Source organism: Melanotaenia boesemani, chromosome 14 (assembly GCF_017639745.1).
Source record: "Melanotaenia boesemani isolate fMelBoe1 chromosome 14, fMelBoe1.pri, whole genome shotgun sequence".
NCBI classification, from domain to species: Eukaryota; Metazoa; Chordata; class Actinopteri; order Atheriniformes; family Melanotaeniidae; genus Melanotaenia; species Melanotaenia boesemani.
The window spans coordinates 20,761,550-20,780,211 of record NC_055695.1 but is presented as its reverse complement, the minus strand read 5'-3'; the positions used below and the strand labels follow the sequence as shown (position 1 = coordinate 20,780,211).

Here is an 18,662-nt window from a genome sequence, read left to right as displayed (position 1 = left end):
ACAAAATAAATCCTATTATAGTAAGGTTCAAAGCTCGAGTTTATATTTTGTTATATTTGTTCATTTTTCTTTTATACCTTAATAGTGAAAGCTGTCACCGAAATTAATGAAAAAATAAATGGATTAATAAATAAATGAAAAATAAATAAATATGGGGAGTTGTATATTAAAAACAATATAAGTGCAGATTTATTTTAGGGGAAAAACTATTAACCCTTTGAGACGTGTGTAGTTTTACACCTCTGCTCCAGTATCTGCAAAAACAAGGTCTATTTGAATACTTTTGTAGGCACAGTAAAGAGAGATGTTTTTCTTTCTTTTTTAAGATAAATAAATGTCATTATATGTGTTACTAGGGAGGAATAAATGAAGATGCTCGTAGCATTAATGAAAAATGCAAGATTGCCTCAAAACAACAAAAAACAAATGAAAAACGGAAAAAAGAACACTTTCAGGATGAATGTGCTATATGAACATTATCTCTGCAAATGACAACTATAAAATAGAACAAAATAAGAGATTTTAGTACAGACGATTTCTCCAAAATGGTCATTTAGGTATAGTTTGCCTATCTGTTTTCAACATTCCCAAACAGGGGAATCTCAGGGTTTTAAAGGTTATTTTAGAAATTAACTTTAGGAACATTATCATCATTTCTGCATTTGCATTTTTAATAATATGTATCTATTTACCAATGAACCAAATATAGGAAATAAATTTATAATAAAAATGAAAGTGCTTAAAATATATATATTTTAAATATATAACAAAAATCCTGTTTGTTCATGTAACATGTGAAACTCCAAATATCCAAATATTCCATTAAAATGTTGTACAGTTGGACTTTGAATTCAAGGAAAGTTTTATTCAGCAGGAAATGAGAGAAACAAGACCATGCTGAGATTTTTATTCAAGTCTCAACTAAGTAATAGAAACGCTTTACCAATTTACATAGCACTAAAAACACGTGTTGTATGCACATGACAAGAAAATGTCATAATAGGCTGCAGCTACATGAGATCTCAATAGCTTTTTAGGGGCAGTTTTCAGTCTGTATTGTTATTCACTTCATTATGGAAGTTAGTGAAAGCAGACACTAGAAAGGAGAGAGTGCAAGGTGTTTAACTCCACAGCAATTATTTTAGACAAAACTGTAATCATATGAAAACAAGGCAATAAAAAAAAAGTAGGTGCACCTCAGCTGGAAATCAGTTTTAAGTGACTCTTTACATTTCAGATTTAACTGGATCTAAACCAGATAATTAAAAAAGTATTTAACATAAAAGTCCCACACATATTACTTTACCAGTCTCACAATGCCATACACACAGACAGGAGGCCTTCGTGATGTTTGGCAGGCTTTATAAAATGAAGCGAACAGATGTAAGGGCTGCACAAAATCCACAAAGCAACGGATCAACAGCTTCACAACCTCCCTGTAAGAAACAGTGAAGTTTTGTCTCATACTACCTTGGTCTAAAGTCCGGTTAGAGGGGCTAAAAAATCTAATCATTTAATATACGTACAGTATGAAAGAGTTCAAGTGCTGGACTGAACAAAGAAATCAGGAACAGGATTTTGAGGTGAGGATCCAGGACGGGTGTTGTGTTGTTCCAAAGTAGAAGTATATTTCAGAAACAAAAAAAAATAGGTCTGCGCAGCTCCACAAACTATCATGCTAAGAAGCTTTTCTTTTTTGTGACAAACAATGGACCAAATAATTTCAGTGGATGGGTTTTCTGGTTTGAGATCACTGTACCACAAAACGTCCAAAACATCAACATTGACGTAACAGAGGCTGGAGAAAATTCTGGATGTGTGTTGCAATGTTGTTGGGCCGGGAGCACTATGTGACGTCAAAGAGAGGCCACCATCTTTTAGCACTTGGTCCGCTGCATGGGGTTGTATAGAGTCTTTCAGCTCTCTACAGCAGGTGGTTCTGTCTCTGCTGAGATGGAGCTGTCCGCTTCCTCAGGTGTGTGTGTCTGTTGCTCGGCTGGGCTGTCTGGGCTGTGCCTGAAAGGAAAACACATATTAACCAATAAGAACAATTACAGCATGTCTACAGAGGACGTTGTACTTTGCTTCTTATGTGATGCTCACCTGTTTGGACTTGAAGTTGTGTTGTCGTTCTCGTCCTGTGCAGGTGATTTTGGTTTTTCCTCCATTTCTGTCTCATTTTTCTTCTCCTCTGATTCCCCATTCACTGGAGTGGATTCTACAAAAGTAGAATTTAGATATACACTATGTAAGCATACATCCATAACAAGCAAACCAAGCTTAATAAATGAATGAATACAGTAATTGTTAACACCCCTCAAAAAAAAAAGAAAAAGAAAGGCATTTTACCAGTGTTTTGTGTCTCATTCACATCATTCTCTGGGTCCTTGTTGTCTTCTTTAGGTTTAGCTGCCACCTCTGTCTTGCCCACGAAGCGAAGTTTTAACTTGTTGTAGACGTCACTAGCTTTCTCCATGACTGCAGAGCTGGCTTTATACCGCCGAATCTGTCAATAACAAAATCAAATCTAACTTAAGCAATGCAAAGCCACCATGTTCTGTAACTATGTTAAAGTGGGTAACTTCACATTGAATACCAGAAAACCAAGGTTTACAGCTGAAAATCACATTATACTGACAGAGTCACTGGTTATTTATACAGGCAGAACAAAGTAGGGACTCTTCCCCTTGGTCTAAATAAGACAATATTTGATAGGTTATGTAAAATATACCGCCTAATCTTATAAAAAAATCATTTTAAATATGACATTATGTCATGGTATATTTCACATTTTCCACAAAAATTGCAAATGTAAAATGCCTGAAAAAAACAAGGGGTTGAGACCAAGTTAATAAAACAGCTAACCCACAGAATACATGCTAAACTGATTGACACCTAAACAATCAAGAAACCTCAACTGGCATTTGTGGTGTGCTGTAAAGGTTGCTCCTCTGCACCCACTCATTCACATTTCACGCTGTGAGAGCACTTCTCAAGAAGAAACTCTCTTGCTCTAAAAGATGTGTGAACAGCTGCGGAAACATTCTGAACCAAACTGCTCCCACATTTTCCGCTTATGTAAAGTTTTCCTGCCTTCATACTCTGAAAAATGAAGCACAACCAAGCAATAAATAGTAGAGTGCACCTTTTTTAGCGTGGCAATAAGCTCAGCGTTCTTATGTAGGATCTGGCTGGTGACTGGTACCGTCTCAAGCTCTTCCAGTGCTTTTAGACATCGGTCAATGTCCTAGAAAACACACACACACAAAAAACATTGAAACAAGAGTTTCTATGCCACGAACACTAGACTGGCAGAAGGCAAACTGTATTTTATGTAACTTACTGGGTTGTCCACTTTAAGTGCAAACTTAATATCTGTATGGAGTTTCTGTAACCTTTCCTCTGGTGATGGCTCTGGATGTCACACAAAAACAATTACTAATTTACCTTGTGAAAATTAAAACATTAACAGAGTGTGTATGGAAATAACTGATCATCTGTTGCACTGCAGGTGAAACAGTAAGTGCAACTGACCCTTTTTCTTTTCCACTTTCTTCTCTGGCAGTCTCTCTGGTCTGCGTTTGGGTTTTTCAGGCTTAGACCTAAGAAGGAGAAAACCTTGTGATCTGTGTCTTTTAATATTTAATGAAGTTCATCTAATGAGGTTTGCTTACTGTTGTTTGCTCTCCTTTTTGTGCACTCACCTTGCTCTTGACTTCTCCTCTGACCGTCTGGCTTTCTTCTCCTTTAGCTCTTTCTCCTTCCTTTCTTTTCTCTCCTTCTCCTTCTTTACTCTTGCCTTCTTCTGGTTGTCGAGCTTCTTGGAAGATTTCTTCACCTTTTAATGGAAAAAGTACAAGATGTTGAAAGTGTCCATCTGAAATCTTATTGCTTTAAATAAAGGTGAATGTAATCTAAGGCATTTTCCAGGTTAGATGACAGACATGTTTCCTTTCAGATTTCGGATTTACCTCAGCTGGTGGTTGAGAATCGGAGTCAGATGGCGCAGGGATAGGAGGAGGAGGAGGTTTCTTTGACTTCTTCAGTGGGTGATCGTCTATACCTTCATCAGAGCTACTGCTGCTGTCACTGTCACTTTTTTTTTTACCCCTATCTTTGTCCTTTTTCTTTTTCTCCTCTTCCTCTTTCTCTCTCTCACGTAGCCGGCGGAGCTCTTCGGCCTCCTCTTTTTTCCGGCGCTCTTCCAGCTCTCGTCGACGCTCCTCGTCCCGTTTTTTCCATTCACTGATGCGATCAGGTTCACTGTCACTAAATAAAATATAATAAAGAATGAAAACTTTTGAAGATGCCATGATAATATTTGCATCTGAATAATCTACGGTGCACAAATCGGTGAATGATATGGCCGCAGAGGAGCTTTACCTGTCGCTGTCGGAGGATGATGAAGCTGCTCGTCTTACCGGGGCAGGTTTGGCTTTACGTGCACGAGGCTTTGGTGCAGGTTTCTCTACACATCAGAAAAAAAGAGCAACAAGCATGAATTACTGAGCACAGAATAATACGCAACAGAGGGAACTCAACCCTTTCCTTGAATCTCAATCTACTCATTTCTCTGGGATTTTGGATAAAGCTACAACCAGTGAAGGAACCACACTAAGTCTGTACCTTTCTTGCGGGGCTGTGGACCTTTCCGAGCAGGTGGATCAGAATCTGACTCAGATTTGGAGCCAGACTGAGATTCTGAGCCAGACAAAGCTGGTCGAGGCTTCTCATCCTCAGAGTCGCTGTCAACTACTTTCTTCTCTGGCTCTGATCCTGAATCTGACTCCGAGTCAGACGAAGCCTTCTGCAACACCACACAAAAAAAAAATGAATAAAGATGGGATTGGAGGAGACACAAAGTTTAACAATAGTAAAATATACCAACAACACTATTTTTTTTTTTTTGTTTTACCTTCTTCTTTCCTCTGCCTCCTGCTTTCTTTCCACCTCGTCCACCAGATTTCTTCTCTGGAGTAAAATCCTGTTGAAGAAAAAGAAAAGTTAAGCACAGACACTTTATGTGCGGTTTGGTGTTGGGTCATTCAGCAATTATATGCATATGCTTTCACCTGGTCACTGTTTTTGCCGGAGTCGGACTCTGAGGGCGTAGGCTCTGATTCAGAAGGGGATCCACTCTCCTCATCTCGATCGCTGGAGGACCCTCGGGCCTTTTTTGGAGGAGGAGGACGCTTAAACACAAAGAGTGAACAGTTATTTTTCATTGAGACAAACAATGTATCCTGTCAATTTTCCCTTAAAACAGTGGTTCCCAAACTGGGGGGCAGTCCCCCAAAAGAGTTAGCAAAGATTATTTTGTGCTGCCTGTTGTTGACATTCTTGTATAAGATGACAGATTGTCAATATGCAATCATGCAGGATAACAGTCATGGTAGCTTTGGTGTTGCTGTCATGTATTGGGCCACAAGCATTGCATTTTCTACCAATAAATGTGACTAAGCATACTGCATTCTTATTTAGCTCATCAATCCACTAACAAGGGTTAATCACAAGTCAAATTACTGAGCAGGCTGCACAGTTGCAGCAGTGAAGAATTTACACAGAAATTTAAATCAAATGTCGACACACTTTGTTACCTTGGGAGCCTGCGGCTTTCGCTTTATTCCTCCTCCTCTTCCTCTGTCTTCGCTCCCAGAATCAGAGTCATCCTCGCTACCTGAATCAGCTTTTGGAGGAACTGTAGCATTCTCCTCATCCTCATCATCCTCATCACTTCCACCTCCTGCATCGTTGCCGTCGCTGTCAGATGAACTAGGTGGCTGCAGGAAACAAGAAGACCAATATACATTTCTCAAAAAAGAAAAAAAAAGAGACAAAAAAAAAAAAACAATGGCATTTTGCCTACAATTACAGAAGAGAGGCAACAAAGTCCACACTACAGAATCGAATACTACAGTAATCAGCCAGTTTTAAACCTCGTGGCATCATGGTTAAGACATTTTGATATACAAGAGTTAATATCACTGAAATGAGAATTTAAAACAAATAGCTGCAATTGGAATAACCCCCAAGAGTTTTTTTGATTTATGGATACTTTCAGATATTGGGTCAACTTACTACAGGTGGGGCACTGTAGGAGGCATGTGGATTATTCTGGATTTCCCATAAACCTTCATTGAATCCCTTCCTTTTGTTGGGCTTTCCATAGCGTTCTCTGTATTTTTCGTAAGGGAAAAGGTCCTTTGGTGCTAGGAATGCTCTGGGAAATAAAGAAATAGGAAAATGGTAAACTTTGCAAACTGAAAACAAGCTTTTGTCTAAAATCCTCTCTAAATAACACGATGTTTACACTAGTACTAATGAAGGTATATGCTGGCTATGTAATTTAGAGCGGCACACTGTGCCACCTAGTGATGGGTTCATATAGTGCAATTGTCTTTCAACATGTTAACATCTCTTTGATACACATTGGATGCGCAAACAGACAGGATTTAACAGTGATGTATGCAAGATTATTTCACGGATGATATTTCATTAAGCAAATGTGTCAGACAAAACCATTGTTTTGCTGATCTTGTGTATTTTACACACACACACACAAACGTGCACAGCCAGTTAAACCTTGCATGATAATTTTAAAAATGCATTATGGTTAATTATCTTATCTTCTACACTCATTTATAACCAGTGAACAGAAAATCTTTTAAAACTTTCTCAAAATGTTATTTCTCTTCAAGAAAGGACAATGCACATTCAATGGCACACTCAACAGCAAACCATAGGTCCATCAAATACACCAGATTGTTTTTAAATCTGTGTTGGCTGACACAAGTATCATCATCCCGTCATGACATGATTAGTAAAAAATTAAAACACACAAACATTAACAACAGCAAAATAACTAATAAAAATAGCGGGTTGGAAAGGAAGTCCTTCAGATGTCAGATGATGATTTGACACTCACGTTTCATGTGTCCCAAAGAAGAAAATTGGGATTTTGTTTGGTGGGGGCTTCACTGCTCCATCAGCCACATCTTCAATCTGTAAACAAGCAGGATGTTCAACAGCAAGCGAAGACAGAGTTTAGATGATACAGGATTTCTTAGACTCAAACATTACTGTACAATGAATGAAAATCAAAATGATGAGAATAGATCTAATACATGTTCACATGCAGAAAGGAGTGTATAACAGAAAACAAGTCACAGTTATCTGAAACGTCATTTCCACAATAACAGCGTTAGCTTCGCTGGTAAATGTCTCCCTGCAGATTAGGCCAGCAGCATCTCATGCAAATGTTACCCCTGTACGCTGTCTGTGGGCCTATAATGCCGCCTGCCTGCCAGCCAACCAACAATAAATTATGTTTCTGTTTATTGATATTCATTAGATAATGCGAAGATATACAGAGAATCTTCTCCAGCGTCCCATGCACAGCAGCACTCCCTCCCTCCCGCCCCTCCGTTTGCTGTTAACGTTGCTTGCTTACCCTAGCTGGCCAGTGGGGGTATCCCTTCATTTTAGCGAAGACCAAGTCTCCTGGCTGAAAGTTGTGAGGCATTTTCCCGCTTCTCTGTGCAGCCTGATTTTAAAAAGAATTTTGATACCTAGCCTTCCCGTGTCTCTCTTGGTTTGATGTTTTCAGGCAGACACAAAACCTGGAAACGATAGAGTTAGCTAGCAACCTAGCTGCATACTAACCGATACTAACGTTACCGCGAGAAGAGGCGATGCTGCGAACATAGACGTAACGCATCAAGTACTTCCGCTTAGGGATCACGTTCGGGCTTCAAAATAAAAAACATGAAATTTGATCATTTGCATGCAATTAGTGGGAGCAAAACCTCATTAGTGATAAAGAAAGGATACAGGTTGAGTTATTGAGAACATCATGCATTGCTCAAACAGTCAAAAATGGTCAATTTTGTTGCTGATTACAAAATATGACTTAACTAAATGTTGTTATTTGGCTTCTACATAATTATGGACCAAATGAAGAATAACACGAAAAAGGGTCATGTAAATAAAATCAGATTTCTAAGAAACTATAGACGTCTTTTCCCCCCTAATAAGTACCTGAATTGCTTTGTCTCTGTTGTCATGCAAATAAAACTCAATAAAAAAAATGTGGATTATTTCTTGGTTGTAACAATTTTTGGGAAAAAATCTTATACCATTCAAAAGCCTGTTCAGTTCCCTTTAAATGGTATCACATTTGTAAGGCAAATGCATTTGTAGGATGAGCAGCTGAGTTCAGTATGTGGGCTGCATTCATGAAAAACTTGTCAAACCTTCTCTGCCAAAGTCAAACACCTTTTTTTTTTATCCTGTTGACTCTTATATGGTGCTGTTTATTGGATTGGATGATTGAAGTCAAATGAAACTAAACATATTGGCAATTTAACAGTTTTATCTATTTAGCAAACAAGGCCCTCATTAGCACATGGAAGAACCATACATAGCCACAATGTCCTGGCAGCTCATCATTCTGGTCAACTTGGTTACACACTGTTTTGGGATGGCATCCCATTTGTCACAAGTCAGCCAGTGTGGTTGTGCTAGTCACTCTGGCATGAACAGCATGCCCAAACTGATCCTGTAATTGTAAATTGGGTTGAGGTCTGGTCTGCATGCAAGTCATTCCATCCTCTCTGCTCCTAAAACTCTGGTGGTAGTTTCTGATAAACCCCACTCTGTGGGGAAGAGCATTGTATTCTTGGAGGACAGAGTTCAGTCCCTGACTGTAGCGATATGGGATTGGCACTAGTTGCATAATCTTGATATCTTACTGCACTGAGATTGCCTCCAATTATATTAAGCCTTGTATTTCTAGTGAGGAAGACGCCAATGCCATTTCAAACCATCACACTGCTTCCACCAAAAGCTGTTACCCTATATCAGTGCAGAAATCAGCATGGTATTTTCTGAATCTCCTCCACAATTTGACCATATGATCCAACTGACAGTTGTAGCAGGGTTCGGGCTCACAGGTGCTGGTGATCCAGAGCCAATCAAGCATTTGATTGTCAGCAGCTGGGGTACTGGGGGACTGGCTTGTTACCAAGCCTCTGCAGAGTAGAATGACATGCAGATGACATCTGATTGAAGTGTGTTGGAGAAGGGTTGCATCTAAAAGTTGCCGGATGGTAGATCTCGAGAACTGGACCTGGGCACCCGTGCTTAAAATACACCCTTTGACACTGGCAAAGATTTGGCCATTTTTTTCTTGCCACAAACCACATACTCAACTATGCTGCTCATCCCACAAATGAAATTTTCTTATAAATGTGGAACTTTTAAAGGGGAACTTAACAGTCTTTCCAACAGTATAAGATTTAACACCAAAGATCATTGTTAAAACAAAGAAATATTAATAAAGCACACAAACTTCCTTAGTTTTTGTGCCAAGTTTCTAATATATTCTGAGTCTCAGTTATAGTGTTTCATCATCAATACAATCAAAGTTAAATATACCGAATACTTGTAACTGTTGGTGTTTTTAGGGTGGTTTATTGTATTTTAGACTGTTTACTGTATTCCCTGTATTCACCATTAGCATTCACCATTAGGCCACTTTTATCTTCTTTGTATATGTGTGATATTTAATCTTGCTATTTTTTTTCCTATTTTTCATTCTTGGGATTACAGATTAAAAATGGCCATTGGCTAACTCTGTTTAACTAGAGCCTAAATTACATTACAAAAATGCATAAAATGTTTATTTTAAATATTTGAAAAATTATGGGGTTTTATTTTACCATTAATTTAGCCTTTGTTTTAATCTCTAAAATAAACTCTTGCAATGTTTTGAAAAACTTTACAGAACCGGATGTAGCAACTTGATCGTTTCCATTCGATAGGACAAACACGGCGGAAGTTCCGCCTTTTCTACACCGCAATTGGTTGTCCCACGATGAAGTTGCCTTCTCATCCAATAACAGGTTACAATGTGGAAAGCTGCGCTGACCTCCCCCCGGATTCACCTCTAATGCGAAGCCATGTTTCGGTCTTTAAGAAGCGTCCAGCAGTTTAACTGCAACCTCCTGACTCTACAGAAACACCAAATTAACTCTAAACTCCTAATCTGCACATCTGGAATGGCCAACTCGGAGTACAGGATTGAACGGGACACGTTCGGTGAGCTCAAGGTCCCGGCTGACAGATACTACGGTGCTCAGACTGTCAGATCTACCATGAACTTCAAGATTGGGGGACCAAGTGAGAGAATGCCAATCCAAGTGATCAAGGCCTTTGGTATTCTAAAGAAAGCAGCTGCCGAGGTGAACAAGGACTACGGCCTGGACCCAAAGATAGCAGATGCCATCATCCAGGCTGCAGATGAGGTTTCAGCTGGTAAACTGGATGATCATTTCCCTCTGGTGGTGTGGCAGACTGGATCCGGAACTCAAACTAACATGAACGTCAATGAGGTGATCAGCAACCGAGCTATTGAAATCCTGGGAGGAAAACTGGGCTCCAAGGATCCAGTTCATCCCAATGACCATGTTAACAAGAGTCAGAGTTCCAACGACACCTTCCCCACTGCCATGCACATTGCTGTGGCAACAGAGGTTCATCAGGTCCTGCTTCCTGGCCTGCAGACCCTGCATGGTGCTCTGGCTGCTAAAGCCGAGGAGTTCAAGGATATCATCAAGATTGGGCGCACACACACTCAAGATGCTGTACCGCTGTCACTTGGACAGGAGTTTGGTGGTTATGTCCAGCAGGTGAAGTACAGCATAGAGAGAGTGAAGGCTGCCATGCCGCGAGTGTATGAGCTGGCAGCAGGAGGCACAGCAGTCGGAACAGGACTGAACACCCGTATTGGCTTTGCTGAAAAAGTTGCCTCGACTGTAGCTTCTCTGACGAGCCTGCCATTCGTCACAGCTCCCAACAAGTTCGAAGCTCTGGCAGCTCATGATGCTCTTGTAGAGCTGAGTGGAGCTCTGAACACGGTGGCTGTCAGCATGATGAAGGTTGCCAACGACATTCGCTTCTTGGGGTCAGGACCCCGCTCTGGCCTTGGAGAGCTCATCTTACCAGAGAATGAGCCTGGAAGCAGCATCATGCCGGGCAAAGTGAATCCTACCCAGTGTGAGGCCATGACCATGGTGGCAGCCCAGGTGATGGGCAACCACGTGGCGGTCACCATCGGGGGCAGCAATGGTCACTTTGAGCTCAATGTCTTTAAGCCCATGATGGTCAAGAACGTGCTGAACTCTGCACGGCTACTTGGCGACGCATCCGTCTCCTTCACGAACAACTGCGTGGTGGGCATCCAGGCCAACACGGAGAGGATTAACAAGCTCATGAACGAGTCTCTCATGCTGGTCACTGCGCTCAATCCTCACATCGGATACGACAAGGCGGCCACCATTGCCAAGACGGCTCACAAGAAGGGATCTACACTGAAAGCTGTGGCTGTGGAGCTGGGCTACCTGACCGAAGAGCAGTTTGATCAGTGGGTCAAGCCAAGTGAAATGCTGGGGCCAAAATAAACTGAGAACACTTCAAAACAAAGAAAATACTGAGTATTTTCAGTTTAATCAAAGTTCTTAATAATAAAAAAAAATCTTGATAATCCTCCGATGTCTGGTGCTCATTACTCAAACTTTATTAAGACAACTTTGAGTCCATATGATGTATTAATGCATGAATGTTTATTAACAGTAACAGCCGTTGCTTAACATGGTTCAGTTTCCTCACTACTGTCACAAATTTGTGATTGTGGCACCATCACAGCTTAGATGTTATCTCATCCTAGTTGTTTCTACATGAATTGCTATTCCTTGTGTCTTCAGGTTTTCAACTGATGTGCCATTTCTTCAATGTTCCAGCTTATTGAAATGTTTCAATTAAAAGTAAAAGCCTTCTGATTCTAGTTGTTTTTCATACACAATTTCTTCAGGAAAAATGTTGTATGGATGTTTGCAATTTGCAACAAACACATGAAATTGAATACTTAAATCCTTTATTGTGCACAGCAGGAATTACAAATGACTCGTTTTAATTTAAAATGTATGAAGCTAGCAACTAAACCTAAAATAAAGTGTACAAATAATTGTAACACAACAACTAAACTGAGCTGTTTCCCTTCTACTTGGTCCAGCTGACTTTGGGAATATCATAATGCTCTGTCAGGTTGTCCAGGTGGCGATTGAAATCCTGTAACAAACCAAAATATAAATTCAATTATGCATTTTTTGTTTTCATATTTAAAACCACAACATACTACTTTGCTTAAAAAACCCCATCACATTGATGCACACTGTCATTTAATTGCCAGTTAATGTGTATAGTGCATAATATAGAATAGCATTTCAGAGTGTCTGATCAGGCTTACAGACAGAAATAATACAAAAACGTTAAAATAAGTAAAAGGAAAACTTCAATATTTAAACTGCACAGTGCTTTTTATAATAGCAGTTCATGAAAATCATTATTTCTTCTGTTCAAATCCAGTTTTCCCAGTTTGACCAGACATAACTGTACAGTGCTGACGTTACTCACCTCAACTCTGTGTTTGTGTGTCTTTGATGCTTTTTTCAAAATTCGTTCCATTTGCTGCAAGAAAACAAGATTTAAAGTCAGTGAAGATTTAAAAAAATTCATGTTCACCAATACTGCCATGTTACACCAAGCAAACACTAAAAACTCATTACTGCACAACTTAAAGCCTTCCCACACTAGAGTATAGCAGGAAATTAAAACACACCTCATTGTAGTCTCTTTTACACACAATCTCACACACACATACAAACCAAGCGCATGTGCACTCCCCCCACCTGCCCATACCCCATTCTGTATAAACATGAACTCCCATCCCTAGTTACACTGGAGTTAAAAATTAAAAACAAGATTAAATAAACGTATAAATGATGAGAATTGACAAGAACAACAAGTATAAAAATACAGAAAAAGGAGTTCAGTTCAATGATAAAATAAAGTAAAATAAAATAAGGGAGTTCATAAAAACTGGGTACTTGGGTAAAACAAAGCAATAAAAATGGAGCGCCACATAAATAGGTGGTATTTAAAATAAATAGAAAAATATATAATTAAATAAGTGAAAATCTAAACAAAAACAAATAAAATTCAGCTATAGGCTAAGCTATAAAGAAAGGTCTTGAGCCTGTTTTTAAACACAGCAACAGTCTTTGCAGCCCTGAGGTTCTCTGGCAGGCTGTTCCACAGCGGAGGCCCGTAGTGGTGGAACGAGGCCTCACTTCAAGGTTTGGTTCTGACTTTGGGAACAACTAAGTGACCAGTACCAGAGGATCTCAGGGTCCACGAGGGTTCATTATTTAAAAGCGGGTCACATAAATAAGAAAACCATTTAGACATTTATAAACAACTAACAGATGCTTAAAATCGATCCTGAAACACACTCAACGTGTGCTGCTGAGTTCTGGAGTAATTGTAGTTTAGACTAAATCAAACATTTGCCTGCTGCAGCGGTGTGTTTACTCCACAAAATAACATGATTTTGTTGGGCATTAACATACTTTTATTAGTTACATTGATGAAAATGAGAAGTTAATTTGCGACAGCATATTATGCTGTTGAAACACCATGGCAAAGAGAGAGCCTTGTCCTTTGTGTTAACGAACGCTGACAAGACACTCAAACATTCTGGGGGCCAATTAAGATTATATAACCTCTGAGCTAAATATTTTAACTAGGAAACATTATTACTTTGTAATGATTCTGTTGTATTAAGATTGATGGCCTTCTTTCTAAGAGGCAATCTAATCATACGTTTACTAAAATAGCAAAGTGCAAACAGCTCGAGTCAATAATCTACCACCCACACACAGAAGAGTGTCTCTCTTTCACTGCAGCTTTACTGGTGACAAATTGTGGAATATACAGGAAAGTTTTTCCATTTCTGATTTGTGTCACTGAAAAGATCTGTTACATTTTAGACGTAAACTTCCCTGTATGCTCCCATGTTTTGTTGCTTGACTGACATGAACCCTTTTCGCTTTCATAATAATAAAACATTATGGTAATGATTTGTGGTAACAAAGTCAGCAGCAGCCAGAACTTTGAAGGGTAATATATTAAAAAGTTCAGAGAGTAAAACTTCCATTTCTACAGTGTACTACTACTTTTGCTGTGCACTTACATCAAAACACTGCAGTTTTTAAAGGCTGGTGAGTCTTAACTTACCCTCTTTTCCTGTGTTTTGTCAAAAGCAATTTGTGCTGGTGTCCTTTTGTCAACATAGGTCTTCTTGGTTTTCACCTCCTCGTCGTCTTGGCTGGTTACCACCTGCTCCAGACGATGCTTGCTCTCCTTGTTCTTCTTCTTCTTTCTTTAAATGGGTGAGGGAGGATAAAAACATTTGATTGCTACTAAGTTCATTATTTTTTGTTGGGTGGTCGACAACTTTTCTTTGCTAAGCAATGACATCCAGACACACTACACAAAGATCTAGCCTTTTTGAAGTCATTTTTATATTCTTTGGGGGGGAATTGTAAATTTGTATTCACAGTAGTAGTCAAAGACATTTTTTTTTACTGGTATTTACTTCCCACCGGCAATCGTCGATCCCTCAGCGGTTTGCTACTGTGGGCTGATCGAAGACCTTTCACATTAATGCCAACTCCTAATGCTTTTGCAAATTTCGTGCCAACCACCCATGTTTACAACAAAAAATGTGTAGGTTTACACAGATGTATCTGCACTGTCAAGTGTGGAAATAGAGGACGTATAAGAAACAATGTTTACAACATCTGTTTGATCTTTCGTGTTGGTTTATGAAGTACTGTGGAAACATGTGACAGTAATGATAACAATAAACGTGTCATTGCAAATGTTCTGTTTAATTTAACTTCACCATCTCAGCAAAGCTGCTCAGTCGGGCAGTTTTACGATTGAATGAATTTATGATTGAACGGGTGGATGTAGCAAAGTTAGTTTCTCTGTTTCAATGGATGGGTGGATGTTACTTTGTCCAGACATAAGCTTGCTGTTCTTTCTTATATCGATCTACAATGGCAATTGCCGGTTAATAACAAAAAAAGGTCAATTAAACAGAACTTTTGCAATGACACATTTATTGTTATCATTAGCATCACGTGTTTCCATCACAAACCAACGCAAAAGATCGTACTGACAATAAATAAGACAATAAAATAAAATGAAGTACAAGTTTGCAATCAATTTCATATGAATAACTATATATCTGATATTTATTTATCATTTAGTTAGTTAGTATGCTGTGGCCAACTACTAGGCCACTGCATACAAAAATAAGGATGGATGACTTGTATCCAAGCTGAGCAACGTTTACAACATTTACATTTAATTTTGGGACTTGTGGCGGACATGTCTTGCATAATTTAATATCTGTATTTGAACACATCTACAGATCAATCGAGAGTCCATCCTGTAACCTACGTGCTTTGTTGCCGCTAATGCTAGCTGGTTAGCTAACGTTTTGTAGCCATCTGTAAAACACCCTTTAAGTTGCCAATAACAACTAACGAAAAAGGCTACAAATGTAAAAATGCCTTTATCACAACCCAAATGAACACTTGCCTTTTTAAAAACCATTCTAATTTAGGTAAACATTAACACGTTTAAATTGACAAGATGGCTAGCATAACACTAGACGCTCGTTGTGAGTAGCTTTTGAAATATAGAGTCGATTTAAATCAACCCCCTTTAGTTATAATGGTTACCAACTAACGTAAAAAACTTACTTTTTTCCAGCTGAAATTTCCCCCACACCCTTTAATTTCAAGACACTCTTCTGGGTCGTGGCGTACTCAGACATTTTCGAGAACTGTCCTTCTTCTTTTGCTTGTCGTCTTCTTCTGTTTTGTTATTGTTGTGGAAGATGTAGATATGTTGGTGCTGCCACCTGCCGGATTAAAGAGAAAAAAATGTGTAGGTCCATGTAGTGTCTCTTCCCCACCACAAGAGGGCAGTGCATTATTCTCACTGAAACAAACACAAAGCAGAAAACGGAAATCAATGGAACTGAAAGTCAAAGTGTGGCATGCTATGTAGCTTCTTTAGGTTACCCAGCGTCAAAATGTTAAGCTGCATTTTATTTCGGATAGCACCGTCAACACAATGTGTAACAGGCAATGCTACAAGGTTTCTGTGCATCACAAATTCGTTACACGGAATGCAGGCACGCGGATATGCGAAGAAAGTTGGTGAGTAGAGGACATGCACGTCCAGCCTAGAAATAAGAACATAGCGTTTTCCCCTTTAAAATTGTTTTTCTCTTTAAAAAAAAAGCACGTGTTCAGCTTAACTGACAAGTTAAGTCTGTTTATTCCTCTGTGAGCGTAAATTAATCGACAACGGTCTCTTCATAAGTCTGTTAGGTTCTTGCTATCTTTCCTCTGTTCCCTAATCCATCTCAGATAATCCTAGCATATATGATTACACTAATGCTATATTTACCTGTTGATCTTATTATTTTAATTATTTATTTTATTTGTCCTGTTTGTTGTAGCCAGGTATTAGTGTGTTAATGCTTTTTTTCTTTGTCCTTCAGTGGCCAAAGGAAAGAGTAAAGGCATGGTGAAAGCAGAGTTTAAAGGTCCAGAGGTGTGTAAAGATCCAGGCAGACTTACATCTTATGCAGTGGGAGTCAACATCTTCAAACAAGGGGAGGATCCCAAACTGAAGCCTAATGAGGAATATCCCGAGTGGTGAGAGCACATTTGACTTTGATTTAGTACACAACTGTCATCACTTAGAAGGACTCTTAAAAAGTCATGTAGACATTTTGTTATCTACCAGTCTGGCCTTGAGTCTTTATTAATCTTAGTCATTTCAGTCATTTCTTAATAGATCTTCACTGTGCTTTGGATCCAAATCCCATTTAGAGTTTTCTTTTTTCCAGTCCAAACCTAGCTTTTAGATAAGTCCCATCTTCATGCACTATTTGATGTTTGGATGACGGTGAACTGTGGGGGTCATCAAAGCATCCCCAGACCACAACATTTTTTACCAGCGTACTTCGGTTCGGTTCAGTTGGCGTGTACATGAAAAAGTTATTGTGTTCTGCAGCAAACATGCCAACTAAAAATGTGGTCAGACAACCAAAAGGAATTTACCCTTAGGACTGTTCTGGCTCTATGTTAATGTTGAACTGATTTAGTAGATCTCTATAAATGTACATTCACGCCAACATCTGTTACTGTTGCCTACAGATCCTACGTTTCCACTTTCAATCTGTCTATTCTTGGGCTCTGTTAACCGTGGAATCCCATCCTTGGTACATTATGATTAATTTGAAATCTAATTTGTTCCAAAATCATTTGGAGATTTTCATAGTTTTTAAAAACGGAAGGTTTTGGATAGCTCAGTAAATGTTTCATGATGACGCTTAAACTAGGTCTAAGATGTTAAAGCTTAAAATAAACAGGCAGGGTCTAAATATTGGCACCTAACCTGAGCTCATCTGATCATACAATTGAATAAGAAGGCATTACGATTCAACTTAAGTAATTTAAATGTAAAGCAATTTAAATGTAAAAAATCTAAATATTTGTAATATTTAGAATGTAAATATTACAAAGAGTTCATTTTAGGTTTATCAGGAGAGGGGCGACCATCCTCCGGCCGCGCCCCGTCACGAACGGCTCTCCACACCGGCCGTAGCCGGCTATCCGAGACCAACCGAAGCTCCGTGGCACTTCGGTATTGTTACGTCTAGGCAGGATTCTGACTTAGAGGCGTTCAGTCGTAATCCTACAGATGGTAGCGTCGCACCATTGGCTCCTCAGCCAAGCACATACACCAAATGTCTGAACCTGCGGTTCCTCTCGTACTTAGCAGGATTACTATTGCAACAACACATCATCAGTAGTGTAAAACTAACCGGTCTCATGACGGTTTAATCCCAGCTCACGTTCCCCATTAGTGGGTGAACAATCCAACGCTTGCTGAATTCTGCTTCACAACGATAGGAAGAGCCCACATCGAACGCTTGGCCGCCACGGTAACTTTTCTGACACCTCCTGCTTAAAATTCCAACTCCCACATTGTTTTATTCCCCAAAATGTCCTTTTCAGGACATTTTGGGGAATTCCTTTATTTTCCAATCATTTGCTGTCTGTTATTATAAATAGCTGTTCTAAATCTCCACTTTAACATAGAAATTGTCATCAGACCCTGATGTCTTAGTAGCTGATAGGTATTCCTGGAAATTAATGATGCAAGACAAAAAACTGAAGGGGGGTTAATGTGAAACAGGTTAGAAACACTTTAGAAACATCACAGTACTTTTGGTATTTGTTTTAGTTGAATTTATGTAGGTGACACATTGGCTCTTAAGTGAAAGGGAGAGTACAGTTTGAGATAATAATCCTGAAATTGTCAACTTTGTTTCCCCTCTTTCTCTGACTCAGGTTGTTCCAGTTGAACTTGGGAAATGCCAAAAAGTTGACAGAGCTGGAACCAGACACCTGGGAGTACTGGAAACGTCTAAGAAAGGAAAACATTTGGCGTTACAACAGACTACATAAAGGGAAGAAGTTGTAGGCCTCCTGGACTGACATAAGGCTTCCCCTTCTACAACAGCTTTCTTCACACTGAAATGAATTATTATGACAGTGATCCATGTTCACAACTTCTGTCCTTTTTAAATAAATTCTTTTGCATTTGGTATCTGCAGTCTTGTCATATGGTGTGGTGAAAGCCAAAAGAAAGGATATAACAGTTTCAGATTT

General features: G+C 39.2%; 4 protein-coding genes across 4 annotated transcripts; 2 read left to right on the top strand and 2 right to left on the bottom strand.

The window, feature by feature from the left end:
- Positions 1 to 892: 892 nt before the first annotated feature.
- hdgfl2 (HDGF like 2) lies at positions 893 to 7,706 on the bottom strand. The gene is made up of 16 exons (XM_042005276.1): positions 7,451 to 7,706; positions 6,926 to 7,002; positions 6,079 to 6,220; positions 5,598 to 5,780; positions 5,073 to 5,192; positions 4,916 to 4,984; positions 4,627 to 4,807; positions 4,384 to 4,468; positions 3,972 to 4,269; positions 3,705 to 3,838; positions 3,535 to 3,602; positions 3,344 to 3,414; positions 3,146 to 3,247; positions 2,350 to 2,506; positions 2,104 to 2,218; positions 893 to 2,016 (listed from the first exon to the last, which is right to left on the bottom strand). The coding sequence occupies exons 1-16, from the start codon at positions 7,520 to 7,522 to the stop codon at positions 1,917 to 1,919; spliced, it is 1,974 nt and encodes a 657-aa protein (XP_041861210.1). The 5' UTR covers positions 7,523 to 7,706; the 3' UTR covers positions 893 to 1,916.
- A 2,188-nt stretch (positions 7,707 to 9,894) lies between these two features.
- Positions 9,895 to 11,837, top strand: fh (fumarate hydratase). Its single transcript, XM_042005819.1, has one exon. It carries the CDS (start codon positions 9,960 to 9,962, stop codon positions 11,457 to 11,459), a length of 1,500 nt encoding a protein of 499 aa, XP_041861753.1. The 5' UTR covers positions 9,895 to 9,959; the 3' UTR covers positions 11,460 to 11,837.
- Positions 11,838 to 11,915: 78 nt separating this feature from the next.
- fam32a (family with sequence similarity 32 member A) lies at positions 11,916 to 15,827 on the bottom strand. Its single transcript, XM_042005821.1, has 4 exons — positions 15,672 to 15,827; positions 14,134 to 14,278; positions 12,472 to 12,525; positions 11,916 to 12,126 (listed from the first exon to the last, which is right to left on the bottom strand). Exons 1-4 carry the CDS (start codon positions 15,743 to 15,745, stop codon positions 12,058 to 12,060), a joined length of 342 nt encoding a protein of 113 aa, XP_041861755.1. The 5' UTR covers positions 15,746 to 15,827; the 3' UTR covers positions 11,916 to 12,057.
- Positions 15,828 to 15,924: 97 nt separating this feature from the next.
- mrpl54 (mitochondrial ribosomal protein L54) lies at positions 15,925 to 18,598 on the top strand. The gene is made up of 3 exons (XM_042005820.1): positions 15,925 to 16,133; positions 16,481 to 16,637; positions 18,342 to 18,598. The coding sequence occupies exons 1-3, from the start codon at positions 15,971 to 15,973 to the stop codon at positions 18,472 to 18,474; spliced, it is 453 nt and encodes a 150-aa protein (XP_041861754.1). The 5' UTR covers positions 15,925 to 15,970; the 3' UTR covers positions 18,475 to 18,598.
- Positions 18,599 to 18,662: the final 64 nt, after the last annotated feature.